This window comes from Prionailurus bengalensis, chromosome F2 (genome assembly GCF_016509475.1).
Source record: "Prionailurus bengalensis isolate Pbe53 chromosome F2, Fcat_Pben_1.1_paternal_pri, whole genome shotgun sequence".
Taxonomy (NCBI): Eukaryota; Metazoa; Chordata; class Mammalia; order Carnivora; family Felidae; genus Prionailurus; species Prionailurus bengalensis.
In genome coordinates, this window is record NC_057353.1 from 7,964,297 (window position 1) to 7,980,675 (window position 16,379).

A 16,379-nucleotide genomic window follows, 5' to 3' on the forward strand; every position below is an offset into this window, starting at 1 on the left:
ACTCCACTGGAAGCCAGAGGGCAAGTGCTTGGCTTCCCAGAGCAGAGAGCAGGTAGGATCCATCCTTATCCTCAGGGACAAATGGTGGTGGGTTCTCCTTGACAGAAGGAATGGACCCTCCTTTACCAGACTATGAGGAGAGAAAGCTGTCTGAGGAGAGATGGGAGATGTTGGTGGGTGGTGGGTGGAGAGCTGAGGTTCTAGAATGAGGGTTACGATTTTTATTTTCTCAGTAAAGTTCATGGAGCTCACGAGTTAGGAGGCTGAGAGCATCGTAGCAGGGGTAAGAAATCAGGGAAAGTTCGGGATCATCTTGGGTTAGCCACTAAGAACTTATATAAAAGATCTTCAGGCAATGCTTAGGGTCTTAATGATGTTAGAGACTATAACCCCAATTTACATGGAGCTTTTGATGTTCAGCAGGCTGGAGACATAGGTAGAGATGTTGAATGATGGGCTAGATGGGGAAATGCCTAAACAGAAAGAAGCTGACAGCAGAAGGTAGAAAAGTGAAGAACTTTGAGATTTGAGTGGTATAGTGGGTAATGGGGGTGGTTGCCCAACAATGCAAATGTGCTTAATGTCACTGAATTATAGACTCCAGAAAGGTTTAAATGGTACATTTTCTACATACTTTACCACAACTTTTGTTTAAAAACTTAAAAAAAGTCATGGATACACTGCTTGGCAACCATCGTGGTAATAAATGATTTAGGCATCAATGGATACTCACACTAGTGGGTGTGAGTGTGGAAGAACAGGAAATTTAGAGTATCAAAAATACCTTCTTCAAGGCATTTAGAAGGAAAACAGTGACTTTAGAGTGGAAAAACCAGGCAGACAGCACCTTAACCAAGTGATCAGGTTCATTTCACCATTATTGGGAGTAATGGACCCTCTGTGCCTCCTGACAGCTGCACCGAGAAGAACACAACAGAACTTCATTTCAGCCGTGCTCCTGCCAAAAATGCATAGCCTAAATTTAATGACGACGAAATATCAAGATAAAAACCATCACAATGAAAAAGGAAATTCCCACTTCAACTGGCTCACAGCAAGGAACATTTTTCTTTCACCGGGAGGTAGAATGGCCCCTGGCTTAGGTAATCTAGCATTTTTAAATGTTTTTGTCTCTTGACATTTTTCATTCTGCCATCCTTTGCCTGTTTAGCTCCCCTAGGCCTGGCAAGAGTGGCTGTGGTTCCAGAAACAGCAACAGGCAATGGAGACAAGGAGCTATCTCTTCACATATTTATCATTTTTAATCAGAGGAGCCCAACATAGTTACCCTCCTGGGTCTTTGGCCCAAACTGGGTCACATGCAAACCCCCAACAAATCTCTGTCAAGGGGAAAGGGGTTCCCTGGACTATTCAGCAAATCTGTGGGTTCCATGTGTGGAAGGGTGGCCACCAAACCAAAGTGGGGGTCTTCAGCAAGGAAGACACAGGAATGGCTATTTCAGGATGAACAGTGGACATCCAGGGTCAAGGCCAGCCGCAACTTAGAATGTCAGGTGATTGGGGCACCTGGATGGCTCAGCCAGTTGAGCGTCTGACTCTTGATTTCGGCTCAGGTCATCATTTCACAGTTCGTGAGATTGAGCCCTATGTTGGGCTCTGTGCTGACAGGTCAGAGCCTGGATGGAGCCTGCTTGGGATTCTCTCTCTCCTGTCTCTGCCCCTCCCCTGCTTGCTCTCTTTCTCTCTCTCAAAAATAATAAATAAATTAAAAAAAAAAAAAGAATAGTAGACAATTCATCCATCAGGTAGGGGACCAAGGGTCACCACGGGGGTAGGTTTTGGAGGAGGAAATTGTAAATCTGGAGGTCGGTAAGCAACAGCAGGAAAGACACATGAATGATGCTATGAGCAGAAGATACGGACCAAAAAGAGGCTCTTTTTGTTTGGTTAAAATGGACAAATAAGGGTACGAAAGTGGTACCAGGCACAGCAACACGAGGTGTATAAAAAGAATCCTCTAACCCCCCTTTTTTGTAAAAACTAACATCTTCAAGGTTAGTGCATAGGGACTTGGATGGGCAAGGGAAAATAAATTAGTTTTTCCAGAAGAAAATGGATGGACGATGTCTTGTATGTACTATTACCTTTTTTTCTTCTTTTATTTAAAAAAACAAAACAAAACAAAACAAAAACAAGACATTCGCTGGGATTCACAACGTCCCTGTCTAGCCTATTATAGTGCTTTATAACCCCAAATCTCAAGAAACTTAATCAATACCATGCTTGCCTACATGTAAGGCCAATTAGTCTTTTTCAGTCTTAAACACACATGAAATACAACTGTTCATTTCCAAAAGTTATTGCACACAGATTTCACAAAATCTATTTAATTGTGTCATGGAACACTTAAGAGACCTCATTGTAGCATCTCATGCTGGCAGTGATCAATAAAAATGAACAATTCCTAGATTCAATTTGCAGAAAACTCAATACAATACATTTTACAGAAGGGATCTCTTTGTTATGTCTACATTCTAGGCATAGTGTTGTCCTGAAAGCTGATCTTTAGGGGAATCAAATTCTTTTGATTTACCAGTAGAGAAAAACATTTTTGAACAAATTCTAATTTCCTAGCTAGTAGGACCTGTTGCTTGGGATTTAAATACACCGGCGCATTTTTATACATCAATTAAACCCCTTCTATTCTATGAACTCTAGCGACTTCATCACAAGAAAATGTTTTTATCTTTTCATACACTTTGTGGTTTATTCAGTAACTATGTATCACATGGCAAGTGTTCTGGAAGGAACCAAGGACACAGTGGTCAATGATACAAACCATTGCTGACTAATAATACATGACACGTATCCAGTTGTATATACCAGGACTGTGCCAAGTGAGTTACATCTGGGTTTTCTGTTTGTGTGTTTTCTGGGGTTGTTTTTGTTTTTGTTTTTGTTTTTCTCAAAGAGGTCACGTGAGTTGCCCAAGCTATCATAGACAAGAAGCGAAAGAGGCAACATTCAAACCCAGTTTGGTTGCCTCTGGAACCCAAGCGCTTAACCACAGTGCTCTAATGCTCCTGGTAGATCATATACGTTAAGAAACTACAAATGTGACAAAGAAGTCTATGGCAGCCCAACTCGCAAGGGGACAGAGAAGACCAAAACGGATGTGCCATTTTAGCTGGACAAGAGTCGTCCAAGGAAAGCAAGAAGAATTGAGGGCATTGTACAGTTAAGCAGAGGAGAAAGGGGGGGCAAGGTGCAGAGAAACTAAAAGAAACAAAAAACCTTGTATGGCTACAAACAAGTGGTGGGTGGAGACAGATCCCTGTCAACAACACAGGACTTTATCTAAATGCAGAGGCACTTCATCTTAGCACCTCAGCGTGGCTTTCTCTAGTCTTCCATTTTCGTGCGTATTTGCCCATAGTTTTCACAGAACAGTTCAATTTCTTATCAGTCGAATATGAATACATTTAGTTTTCTCCCATTTTTCATAAATTAGAATGATACAGGACTTGGGTTACCGGGCTACGTTTCGAAGAAAATGATTTCAAATGACGACGACTTCCGCTTCTTGATCAGGGTCCTTCACGGTGAAGAGATGTTTTGGCTGGTTTTGCAAAATCATTGACGTAAGGTGGGGATCCTCGGATCTCCAGCCATCTGAAAGGCACAGACCTCATCATAAGTGGATACCCCCTGCTTTATACACACATTCGGACCACTGGTTGGCAGGCTGGGGCCCAGCTCCCGGCAGTGGCATCTAGGACAGAAGAGTCCACCCAAGGAACCAGGCTTTGCGGCCCAGAGTCAAGGCCTTCGCTTGCAAGAGGCAAGTCCTTGAAGGCACTTGCTTCTAAGAGACACCTGTTACGCCAAAATTAAAGTGATACCGTGATACTTTCCTGGTATACTGACACCGTTCCCCTAATGGGCCGACTTTACAAGGTGGCGAACGGATTTTCAAGGTCTGAATGGCACCTGGCTTGTGAGGAGTGTTCAACAGCTGTTGGCTGCTGCTATTAAATCAGGACCCTCACGGATGTACCACATTTAAAATTACGCCTTGCGAGCCTTGTCAGGTTGCTAGGGAAGATTCCCCAAGGCCTTGGGAGGGGGCCTGGCACGACAAGAGAAGGTCCAGCTGCTGGATAATGCGGTGCTCACTGAACTGAAGGGGGCCAGTTATGAATGAGTCTCATTAGGGGAGGTTGACATGCCTGGAGCCCAGGCCACACTGCGGGGGATCCGTAACGAAGAGCTTAACGCTATGATGGCACTTGACAGGTCTCGTTAGCTGGTTATAAACGATAAGACTAGCAATTTTTACTGCCTCTGCTTCCCCTCAATCCTGGAGGTTATCGCTTTTAGATGCCTTTCCTCCTCCCGACTGACACACAGAGCTCCACGCAGACCCCAAGCCCACAGTGGTCATCTTAATTAACTTAATGCTTCGTTTCCTGGGGAAACAGACTCACTCCAGCCATCCCGCTTCCGGGATTTAGTGAGGTTCTTACGGTTCAAAATTTCTAAACAGTCGTGCACTGTCACATCATGAATACCTACCCTCGGAAGGCTTGGTGGTAATCTTCTCACCTCAAGTCCTCAATGGAATTCTGGACGCCACTATGCACCCCAACTAAGGGAGACGTGAAGAATGTTGATGTTTCCCAGGTTCTGCAACACTAACTTAGATGTGGAGATATTCTCACATAGATAGGCGACTATCACATGGGTTCCCAAATATCCAGCAGTAAAAAGATGGTTTAACAACAATATATTTGTTGTGGAGTATTATGCTTCTATCAGAAAGGATGAGTTAGGTCTATATCTGTTCATTTGGAGTGGTGTTCAAGGTATGTTTTTGCTTTTTTTTTTTTAAGGTTTTTAAAAAATTTTTATTTATTTTTGAGAGAGAGAGGAGAGAGAGTGAGTGGTGAGGGACAGAGAGAGAGGGAGACACAGAATCCAAAGCGGCCTCCAGGCTCTGAGCTATCAGCACAGAGCCCAATGTGGGGCTCGAACTCACAAACTGCGAGATCGTCACCTGAGCTGAAGTCGGACGCTTAACTGACTGAGCCCCCCAGGAGCCCCTGTTTTTTTCTTTTTAAAGCAGGTTTCAAGACCATGTTTATAATTGGATTTTATTTTTGCAAAAACAACACACACACACACACACACACACACACACACACACCCCAGAGGACAACATTCCCATCTAGTGCACATCCATTTGAATATGTCTGGGCATCTATGAGGAAGGAGGGGAAGGTGTTCACTGCACAAGAGGAAGCTGACAACACACACCTCAGAGGCTCACAGAGGGGGAGGCATGAGGGGGATCCTTTTAATTTCTTTATATGCCTTTGGACGAATTCAGTCATTACAAAGAACACGCTTTACTTTTGTAGTTCAGAAATCTATCAAATAGGATTTAAACAGGAAAAATTGTTCCAACCAAAAATAAAAAAAAAGTTTCCCTAGAGACTTCTATTTGGCTGTTACACCTCCACTATAAGGTGAAAAATCATCTCAGAAAGAAGGGGCTGGACTCTAAACCGTCTGTTGCTGTGTGTGTATTTCCTGATTCTTGAAATACACAAGAATCGGGTGTCCCCAGCTCCGAGGGCAGGGCCTCCTTTCCAGGGCCTGCTTTGTTAGGTCTTTCTTTCCCTGGCTCCCCTTCCCCTGATGGCTGCCTCGTCACTCACCCCACATCTCTCAGTGGCTATTGATCGTTAACGTTGACTGCCTCCAAGCATCTGGGTCCTGACTTGAGAACTGGACTTTGATTCCCACCTGGCTCAGTTGAACCCAGGTCAGAGCTGCACCAGATTATGTGCCTTAGTTTACACGAAGCCATCTCCTGCCCGCCCTCCCCTCCGTGGCCTGGACTGCAAGACGAGCCTGGATCTTGAGCCCCGTCACAGACGATGAGTTGACTCGGGGGCAGCAGGAGATCATGACAGAAGGGTCCAGGACGTGGATCTCCTTTGAGCAAAAGAGAAATAAATTCCCAACATCTGGAAGTTCTGTCACATGCAGACAAACGCATCCTAAAACCCATATACCGAGGTTTCAAATTCTGCAGTGATTGGTTGCTTATTTACTCACTGTGCACGTTTTTAATTAGCAGGTAGATGTGAAGCATCTATTATGTGGCCAAGCATTGCCCTATGCCCCGAAGGACACAAAGAAAGTAGAAAGAGTCACAGTCCTGAAGAGGTTTATATTCTACCTAGGCAGCTAAGATCAAACTAAGGAGACAACGAGAAGGCGGGGAAAGCTGGCTTCGTCTTTAATTAATTTATGTGACAGTGGTTGCAAGTCCAAGAGGAGAGGAGAGGAATGGAAGTCTGGGAGAACAACAGTTAGGCTCCGTTCTGTAAGAATGGATTTCTTTCAGTGAGGAGCGCCTATGAATTCTGTTGTAAAATGTTGTGGCTAAATGAGTTAAATGATTTCTCTAGAGATCCATTATTCCTCATTCGGTACTTTAGGTTAGGCTTTTGAAAGAAACCAAGAAATGCCGGAATAATAAATCATTAACAGAACGCAGAACTACTGTTCATGCGAGGAGAGGTGACTCAAGATGGTTATTGTACAGAAGGTGTCTTTTTTTTTTTTTTTTTTTTTTTTTTTTTGGTTAGTCCTTGTGAGTCTGCTAACATGCTTCTGTTTCTCAACAGGAATGTGAGGGGGACTGGAAAAGCACAAGCCTTCTTGGGCTCCACTGCTGGTGCCCACCTTGGACTGCCAGGTCACCGTCATTGATACTGTTCTTGATCTGCTTGATATTACTAAAACCCCAACTTTCGCCCTGCCCCTGACCTTTCTGTACAGAAGCATAGCTTTATAAATCATGGCAGCTCAGATTTATAAATTTATAGCCATCAGGGGCACCTGGGTGGCTCAGTCCGTTAAGTGTCCAACTTCTGATGTCAGCTCAGGTCACGATCTTGTGGTTCGTGAGTTCCAGTCCCACGTCGGGCTCTGCACAGACAGTGCAGAGCCTGCTTAGGGTTCTCTCTCTCTCTTTCTGCCCTTCACCTGTTCCTGCTCACTGTTTCTCTCAAAAGAAATAAATAAATGTAAAAACATAAATGTATGACATCAAAACTATTATGCTCTGGAAGATTGGAATCATTTAGAATCTCTGTTAGGAGTAAGAGAAAAACTCTCCTTCTTCCCTGGATTTTCGGAATGGGATGGATATGGAAATGAGCCTTACACCAGTCACGTTCGGTAGTTGTGGACAGGGTAAGTCCACTGAGAGCTGTTGTCTTAAACCCCGGGTCTTTAGCCCAGATCCTCTAGAAGGCAGAGCCAGAGGCAAGGATTAAGATGCTAATGGTTTATTTAGGAAAAGCAAGGCCAGGACAGTGATGGTAAAGTAAAAAGATGGTAAAGTAAAAAAAATCCCAGAGTATTGGGATATGTTAGCATTGCCGCTCGAGCTGGTTTTCACTCAGTGACGACAAAAAACAGCAGGTTGCTCTGCAGTATATTCATTCACCACATAGGATTTTCCAGAAGAGTTGTTAAGAGGAACTGCATCTCAGAGTAGTTCACGGCAGAGAGAAAGGAGGAGAATGAGCATGTCTAACTTCCACTCATCACTTGCCGCCCGCCCCCCCCCCCCCTTTGCTGGTATTCACTTCAAGGGCAGATACCTCTCCCACGTGCCCAGGTAGCATTACCCAGCCCACTGGAGGCCGCTCAGAAACACAGATACCATACTCTTCTGTGTAAAGTTTTAACGAGGCCCAAAAGTGGGAGAGCAACAGGGTTCAGGCAGTGGGCCAGCCAAAGAGGCAAGAAAGAGGTGGTCGAGTGGGTCTACAAGGGAGGGCACGGTTTCGAACCTGTTACAGAGTCACATGCTAACTGGGTATGCTTAAAAGATATCTTTGCCACTGGCCCAGTGTGTGTGTGTGTGTGTGTTTAAAAATTATGAAGTAATTTTGGTTATGACATTTCTGATACAGTAAACAAAAGGAACAAGGGCTCACCGAGCGATAGGCATTAGCTAACATACCTGGGCAGTGTGAGAAAATTTGGTCAAGATAATGCTGGGAGGTCAAGCTTTATGCGTCCTCCTGGGCTCCAAAACAAGCAGTAGTAGAGGTTAAAAATAAGACACACTCATCCTCTGTGGGACTAGAAGTAGGAGAAATATAGTCATCCCTAACGAACCTAAAAAAAAAAAATTACAAAAGGAACTGTGTGTTTCTGCAGCAAACGTTTGTGATTTTCGTTTTGTTTTGGCTACCTAGAAGCTAAACACATTTCTTATTTTGAAGAAAACCAAATTTGTTGGGCATAGGATGCTCCCAGGAAGGTGGCTAATGTGAAGAGAGAGTTGTAATTTCTTCCCAATTCCTTCATGGCTAAGACATGGTCATTGGGTCCTGACTTAGCCAATTAGATGCTTCCACCTAGGACTTTGAATCTTGAGAGGGAACATAAAAGTGATGAGGCAGAGATTATTCCTGACATGAGTGGCAGAGACAAGACGCCTGGGACACAGAGCAGGATCCCAGGTGCAAAAGCGTCATAAGTAGGTTCCATCGGTGACTGCGTGTTTTTGAAGGCCAGAAATGGAGCTGTTCCATTGATCACGCAAAGTATCGGATATCCTTACTAAAAGTGTTCTTTTGCTTAAGTTAACCAGAATTGGTTTCTGTTGTTTGCAAGCAAGAACCCTGAGTGGTTCAGAACAAAGAGAGGGAGAGAGAGAGAGAGAGAGAGCCCAGAAGGAAGTAGCAAGACTCAAGAAACACTCATAAAAAGAAAAAAAAAAATGTCCCTGGTATGACACCTAGATTCCCCATACATCTTCAACTCCATCAATAAGCCTCAGAGGAGAGCTGTCTGCAGACTAAATGTGTTTCTCGTCACCTGGAGTTAAAGGCCAACACTCTGGAAGACAATCATGCAAAGAAGACGTGCATCTTGAAGATAGCGATGGAGATTGGAGCCATGTGGCCACAAGCCAAGGAAGCTGGCAACCATCAAAAACCAGAAGAGGCAAGGAACTGACTCTTCCCTTGTGTGGCTTTGCTGACACCTTGACTTTGGACTTCTGGCCTTTAGAACCGTGAGGGAATCAATTTCTGTTGTTTTAAGCCACCACGTTTGTGGTTATCTGTTACAGAAAGCCCAGGAAACCAAGACATGCAGCAATCCCCTTCCTAGGTATTTATCCAAGGAAAATGAAAGCCTATGTTCGTGTAAGACTTGCACAAAAATATTTATAGCAGCTTTATCTGCAATAGCCAGAAGCTGAAAAAACCCCAATGTCCCTTTGCTCAGGAATGATGAAACACATTATGGTACGTCCATACAATGGAATAATGCTCAGCAAGAAAAAGGAACCAACTGGCAACACATGTAATGCCATGGGTGAATGCACTTATGGTAAGTGAACGAAGACAAACCCCAAATGCTATATATTGTGTATGATTCCACTGATATGACTTTCTGGAAAAGGCAAATCTTCAGGGATGGCAAGTTGGAGAAGGGTGACTCCAGAAAGGCACACGGGGCAATTTGGGGGTGGATGACGCAATAGTTCTACATCTCGATTTTCACGGTCGGTACATACTGATGCCTTCAAAGCCCACAGAACTGTATACATCAGAAAGAGTGAACTGCAGATACATTTTGAAATAATTAAAACAAAAACAAAAACAAAAACTAAAAACAGTGTGACAAACCATCATTCTGGAACTGGGCACTAGGGCACGAGGTAACCAGGAACGTCACTCAAACACTCATCAAGGTGGGCCTTGTTTTACCTCAGACAGATCACTGAGGAAGAGGGTACCTTTCATTTTCATTTAATACCATCAATCAACCATCTTTATTTGAAGGATCTGTGTGAGATATGCTAAGAGCGGACACATTTCTTAAAAGAAATGGTTCCTGCCCCTCACGCTAAAGGAGCTAAATACGAAGGAGAACACAAACACGTCATTTTGACAAGTTGAAGGAAATGTGGTGTCAAAAATTTGCTCCTGACTTTATACTTCTCCTGTGCATTTACAGCTTTTTTTTTTTAAACAAAAAGTTACACTTTGCAGTATTAAAAACAAAGGGCTCAAAAGTAATAGAGAATAAAAGAGATTTTACAGAGCAGGCAGCTTCAAGGAAAGGAAGAGAACAACAACAACAAAAAACCTCCCTTCCAAAATGGACAGGAATCAGCAAAATATGAAAACTTTGAGGATCTCAAAAGTTTTTTGATCTCCTTTGCGGAGGATCTCATTTGACCAAGAAGAAACAAACAAAACGCAGTTCATAAATCCTGACTTGCCTTGAAGTTAAGCACGTCCCACATTCAGTAGAGAGAAGAATATGAAAACTTGTCCTAACTCGGTTGTGACACCAGAACTGGTTGGAAAGGTAAAAGGCCATGATGCCTTAAAAGCGAAGCAAAGGAATTCTGAACACAGACACTCTTGACTTCGTATAAAAATAGCCACATTTCTGTATCTGGAGATTCTAAAAAAGGAAGATGGCTTCAGAAGTAGCAGGGACCAAAAATGTAAGTCCTCACAATATCAATGCGATGCACGAAGAAATAGAAGGCACACGGGGCATCTGGGTGGATCAGTGGGTTGGGCGTCCGACTTCAGCTCAGGTCATGACCTCACGGTTCATGAGTTCGAGCCCCGCGTCGGGCTCCATGCTGAGAGCTTCGAGCCCGGAGCCCGCTTCGGATTCTGTGTCTCCCTCTCTCTCTCTGCCCCTACCCCTGCTCATGCTCTGTCTCTTTCTCTCTCAAAAAATAAATAAATGTTAAAAATAAAGAAAAAGAAATAGAAGGCACACATCAAATCTCAAGTTTTAATAGATATTTATGAAAGGTGGAAGAAATGGCAAATGTCCGAGTACAAGTTCCAAAATGGCAGGGCCTGAAACTCTAGACTGGCATTACAGGCAGAAGCAGCAAATGAGAATAATATATTAGGGTTCTCCAGAGACAGAACCAACAGGAGATGTAGGTGTATAGAAGGAGACTTATTATTAGAAATCGGTTCTGACGATTATGGAGGGTGGGAAACCCCATGATCTGCCATCGGCCAGCTGGAGAACCAGGAAAGCCAGTGTGTGGTGTTAAGTTTCAGTCCTATTGCAGAAGACCTTTGGCCCAGCACAAAAGCGGGCAGATAGAGCTAATTCTTGCTTCCCTCACCTTTCATTCTTCCTATTCAGGCCTCCAACAAATTGGGTAAGACTCACTCACATTAAGGAAGGCCATCTGCTCTACTCGGTCTACCATTTCCAACATTAATCTCGTCCAGACACACCCAGAATAACGTTGCCAAATATCTGGGCAACCTTGAGGCCCAGTCAAGTTGACACACACACAATTAACCATCACAGACAATGAGAGAGCCTTTTAAATAGCACGAAGAGAAGGACAGACCCATGTGTGGGGCTGGGGCCCAGTGAGGAGCAGTATGTGGAAGAGGAAAGGGGCAGGCTCTGAGACAGACAGGGAGAGCAGGGGCGGGATTCTCCCCTCTGTTCCCAACCGTGACATGACCACCACGGGCAAGTTTCTTCATCTCTGGGGGCCTACGTTTCTATTTCTCGGTAGAAACGGGACCATTTCATATATTTTGTAATAAGGGATCATGATTTCTACCTCATAGGATTGGTAGAATGAAGTCATGTCTGTAAAGGGTTTAGTAAATGGCAGGTAACCAGGAAGTGAGTATTAAACTGTTTCCTAACGGAATGTTAGGTAATAAAAACATTTAATAGCACAGCAAAACCACTCACTTTTAACTTAGATTTGGTTTTCTTCATCAGAAAATACCTTAGGGGTGCCTGGGTGGCTCTGTCGGTTGGGCGACTGACTTTGGCTCAGGTCATGATCTTGTGGCTTGTGGGATCGAGCCCCACATCGGGGTCCATGCTGACAGCTCAGAGCCTGGAGCCTGCATCAGATTCTGTGTCTCCCTCTCTCTCTCTCTCTGCCCCTTCCCTGCTCGTGCTCTCTCTCTCACAAATTAAAAAAAAAAAAAAAAAATTAAAAAAAATACCTTAAAACTAGAGAAGTATAAGTAAGCTTTCTTTAAAAGAATTGATGCTTAAAATACGTTGGTCAAAACATGGTAATTTCTAATTGCTTTTGATTTTTCAAATCTCCAGGGCCAGATGAATTAGAATTTATAATTACGAACAGCCAACGAATTTTAGACAGCAGTACAGAGACCAAAATTTTCCGGGGGACCTTGAACGAATGTCTTAATTTTCAAGAAGGGGCAGAGGTGGATTCTGAGAACACCGGCCCCATAAAGAAAGAAAATGCCGATACTGAAAGCGACGTGCATCGTTTTAACTCACAGACACCCTGCTTAAGATAATTCCAGCTCTGTTGATGAAGCAGGTGGCTCGTAAGCACTTAGGAAAAAAAAGAGATAAACGGCTAACACCAGTGTTGACTTGCTAAAAACAAGTCCTACAACCCTGATTTTGATTCTTTTTTGGAGAAAGTTAATGTAACAAGAGATCTGGGAGAACCATATATTAAATCCAGGAGCCTATAGAGGCAGGCAACATTCAGGGCTCCAGCAGATGGGTGGGCATAAGACCCACAGGTGCCAGGGGTTGAAGATAAGAACTGACACACACACAAAAATATATATATATATATATATATCAGGGTTGAGATGTCCATGATCAGAACTAGGGTCTGAGGAACCTGGTCAGAGCTGGAACTAGAGTATATGCACAGAGCCAGAGAAGCTGGGCAGTTGGTTTCTGAGATGGATGTTAGCATGCAGAGGGCTACGGTCTCTGGACCGTGAGGGCCAACTCCACGGGGGAGGTCTGGAGCCGGGGTGGCCCTTTAGAGACAGGCTGAATTGAGACAGGGACGAGGCCTATGTTACTCCCCCCCCTGGATTCGTCACTGGCGGTGAGCTACCGTTGGGGAGGGGCGTGCCCTAGGGTGACGCTGCAGCCCTTTCAGCAGAGGGCAATGCCAAGGGAGACCCGCAGCTCTGTCTTTAGCAGCCGGAGGAAAAGCACGTCTGTCCTATAGGAGGATGGCGATGCACCACGGGACCCACGAGCCTCGGCCTGATGCTGGGTCTCCACAGCCCGGAGCAAGATCGCCTCTAGTCCTCCTGGACCACGGGCAGGGCTGAGGCCGGAGGCGGCAACGGTAGTTGAGGAAAAGTCAAGGCCTTCGGAAGACACATCAGCAGTCTGCTGGCAAGTTAGTTCACTTCTCTGAGATACTGTTTTCCCCGTATTTAGACAACACTTAGGGGGAGAATTAAAAGGCCTCACGAAAGAAAGCGAGAGATGTCAGTATGTTGCCGACAGAGTCAGAGAGATCATTACAACTTGGAATGATAGGGTAAAATAGAGAATATAATATTTAACAGGCATACATATGAAGCATTTAACAAAGGTCCAACAGTTAAACTGCACATATATGCACATACATACCAGGAAAGTAAATAATAATGGCAAATATTTACTGAGTACCCAGCAGCTATCATGAGCCACTTACACTTTGTGCTTTATAATCGTGCAACTAGATGCCACAAAGTACTAAACGCCTTACAGAAATGATTTCCACTAATCCTCTCAGCGAACCTGTAAGACAGGAGCTTGTATTACTCTTGCTTTTCACACAGGTGAACTTTGGTTTGGGAGGGTAAATAATTCCCTGCAAGGTCATCTAACTGGGAGGAGGAAGGCCCAAGGTACTGAGGAACTTGAAACACACAGCCCTTACATGTGACCATCACACCATGCTACTCCCCATTGTTAGAGAAGAAGCTAGCCTATAACAAATCACACGCTATATCATTTGATCCCCATATCCGCCAGGATATGTAAGTGGCGAGTAATAAAAAATTCAATTTAAGCAGATTTACACACGAGAGAAAGTAATTGGTTCACGTAAGTAGAAGTTCAGAGGTAGAATGGCTTTGGGGGTTGACTTAATCTAATGGCAAATCTTTCTACTTGGCCTCCAGTGAAGTTGGCTTCTTCACAGGCTGAAAGTCACAAGCTCACAGCAGATCCAGGACTCACATCCATGTGCAATAAATCCAAACAAAGAGAGAAAAGGTCACTTCCGGGAGCTCACCCAGAAAAACGAAAAAGAATTTCCCCAAAGGCCCTGGGCTCACTCCTACTTCCATCTCCCAGGTCAAAATTATTAACAGATCAAGGACATGAGATTATTCTTAGACAAACTGGGCCATCCTTGGAATTGCAAGTGGAGACAGCATCCCCTGAGATACACAAACTTCCTGGAGGAGGGAAGGATACCTGAACAAAGTCAGGATTCTTTTCGGAAGAAGAAAGGAAGGAAACAATGGATCCTGGGTAGACGGTCAACAATGTCTCGTTCAGAGGACATTTTCATCTCACCCTCCTTTTGCACACGATCTGTGGCTTTAAAACAGTTCTTGTGAAAAAAAAAAAGCTGTGATTTTTGTACTGATCATAAATTCAGTATGAGCCAAAAGGATCAGATGGTGAATCTGGAACTCATTGTTGAGAGTGACGAGGTTAAAAGAAGAAACAGTCTTATCGTACTCACTTCTGGTCATATTGGGACCATGGTATCAACTCCAGATGTTGCATTTCAACATGGTACACTGTATGGCCGAGCTGTAAACATATTTGCTCCGCCCAGCGCGGAGCCCAATGTGGAGCTTGATCCCACAACCTTGAGATCATGACCTGAAGTGACATCAAGAGTTGGACACTTAACTGACTGAGCCACCCAAGTGCCCCCAGCCTACCTTTAAAAGTGAGAGTTCCTGCTGGGAATTTGATTTTGCCTACCAGTTGATGAATGCGTTCTTTTACCTATAAAACAACAGACTGAAATTGGGAAATAATGTTAAATGTAGGGTTTAAAGATTTTGAGTGAATCATGAGTACTTGGCTTTCAACACTGCTGGAGGATGGCACATATTAAAGAAGAGGTAAGAACAGGACAAGTGGGGGAAATTAAATGGGATGACCAAGACAGAAAAAAAAAAAATGGTTCATAGATGTTGAATTATGATCTAAAACAATACCATAAAGCCACCTAGAATTCAAAATAACCCTCATACCACAAACCAGCCTGATGTTTAGAAGTCAACACACAACATGGAAGAGATACGAAGATCCACATCTATTCTTTCATCTTTGAACATGAAAAATAATCATATAAAGACAAAAATGCATACTTTCACCATTTCTAGTCAGCATATTGTCAAAAGTTCTAACCAGAGCAATTAGGCAAGAAAAAGAAATAAATGAAAGTCAAATTGGGAAGGAGGATGTAAAATTATCTGTTTGCAGATGACATGAATTTATATACAGGAAACTCTAAGATTCCACCAAAAAAAAACCCTGTTAGGGATAATATATGAATTCAGCATGGGGTGCCTAGGTGGCTCGGCTGAGCACTGGACTTTGGCTCAGGTCATGATCTCACCGTTTGTGAGTCTGAGCCCCTCATCGGCATCGGCTCGCTGCTGTCAGCGCAGAGCCTCTTTTGGATCCTCTGTTCCCCTCTCTCTGTCTCTCCCCTGCTTGTGCTCTCTCTCAAAAATAAATAAAACATTTAAAAAATATATATGAATTCAGCAAAGATGATGAAACAAAATTAACACACAAGTCACTTGTATTTCTATACATTAACAATGAGTAATTGAAAAGTAAATTATGAAAGCAACTGTTTAAAACAGAACAAAATGCAAAATTATAAAACATTGCTCAGAGAAATCTAAGATCATATAAATAGATGGAAAATATCTCCTGTTCTAATACTGTGAAGATGACAATACTATCCAAAGCAATCTACAGATTGAATACAATCTTTATCAAAATCCCAAGTTTTTGTTCATAAATAGGAAAACCCATCCTAAAGTTCATATGGAAACTCAAGGGACTCCAAATAATGAAAACAATCTTTAAAAAGAACAAAGAGAGCTCATACTTGTAGATTTCAAAACTTACCACAAAGTTGCAGTAACCAAAACAGTGATATGGCAAATGGACAGACATACAGAACAATGGAACAGAACAGAGAGTCCGGAAATAAATGCTTGCATATATGACCATTTGATTTTTGAGAAGGGTGCCAAGACCACACAATGGAAAGGACAGTCTTTTCAACCAACGGTTCAGGGAAACTGGACATCCACATGCAAAAGCATAACGTTTATACCAGACACAAAAACTAATTTAAAATGGATCAAAGATCTAAACTTAAAGACTAAAATTATAAAACTCTTACAAGAAAAAACAGGGGGAAAGCTTCATATTGGATTTGGCAGTGACTTCTTGGACCGACACCAAAAGCACAAGCAACAAAAGAAAAAATAAATTAGATCTCAACAAAATTAAAAACTTTTGTTCGACAAAGGACA

At 43.3% G+C, this 16,379-nt stretch overlaps 1 protein-coding gene across 1 annotated transcript in view; it reads right to left on the reverse strand.

Annotated features, from left to right (window-relative positions):
- Positions 1-848: 848 nt before the first annotated feature.
- The window catches only part of TMEM68 (transmembrane protein 68), a 62,062-nt gene continuing 46,531 nt past the window's right edge, over positions 849-16,379 (reverse strand). Inside the window, exon 8 of the mRNA XM_043601089.1 lies at positions 849-3,633. Within this exon, the coding sequence (XP_043457024.1) occupies positions 3,595-3,633 (39 nt within the window). The 3' untranslated portion in view covers positions 849-3,594. The remainder of the gene's footprint in view (positions 3,634-16,379) is intronic.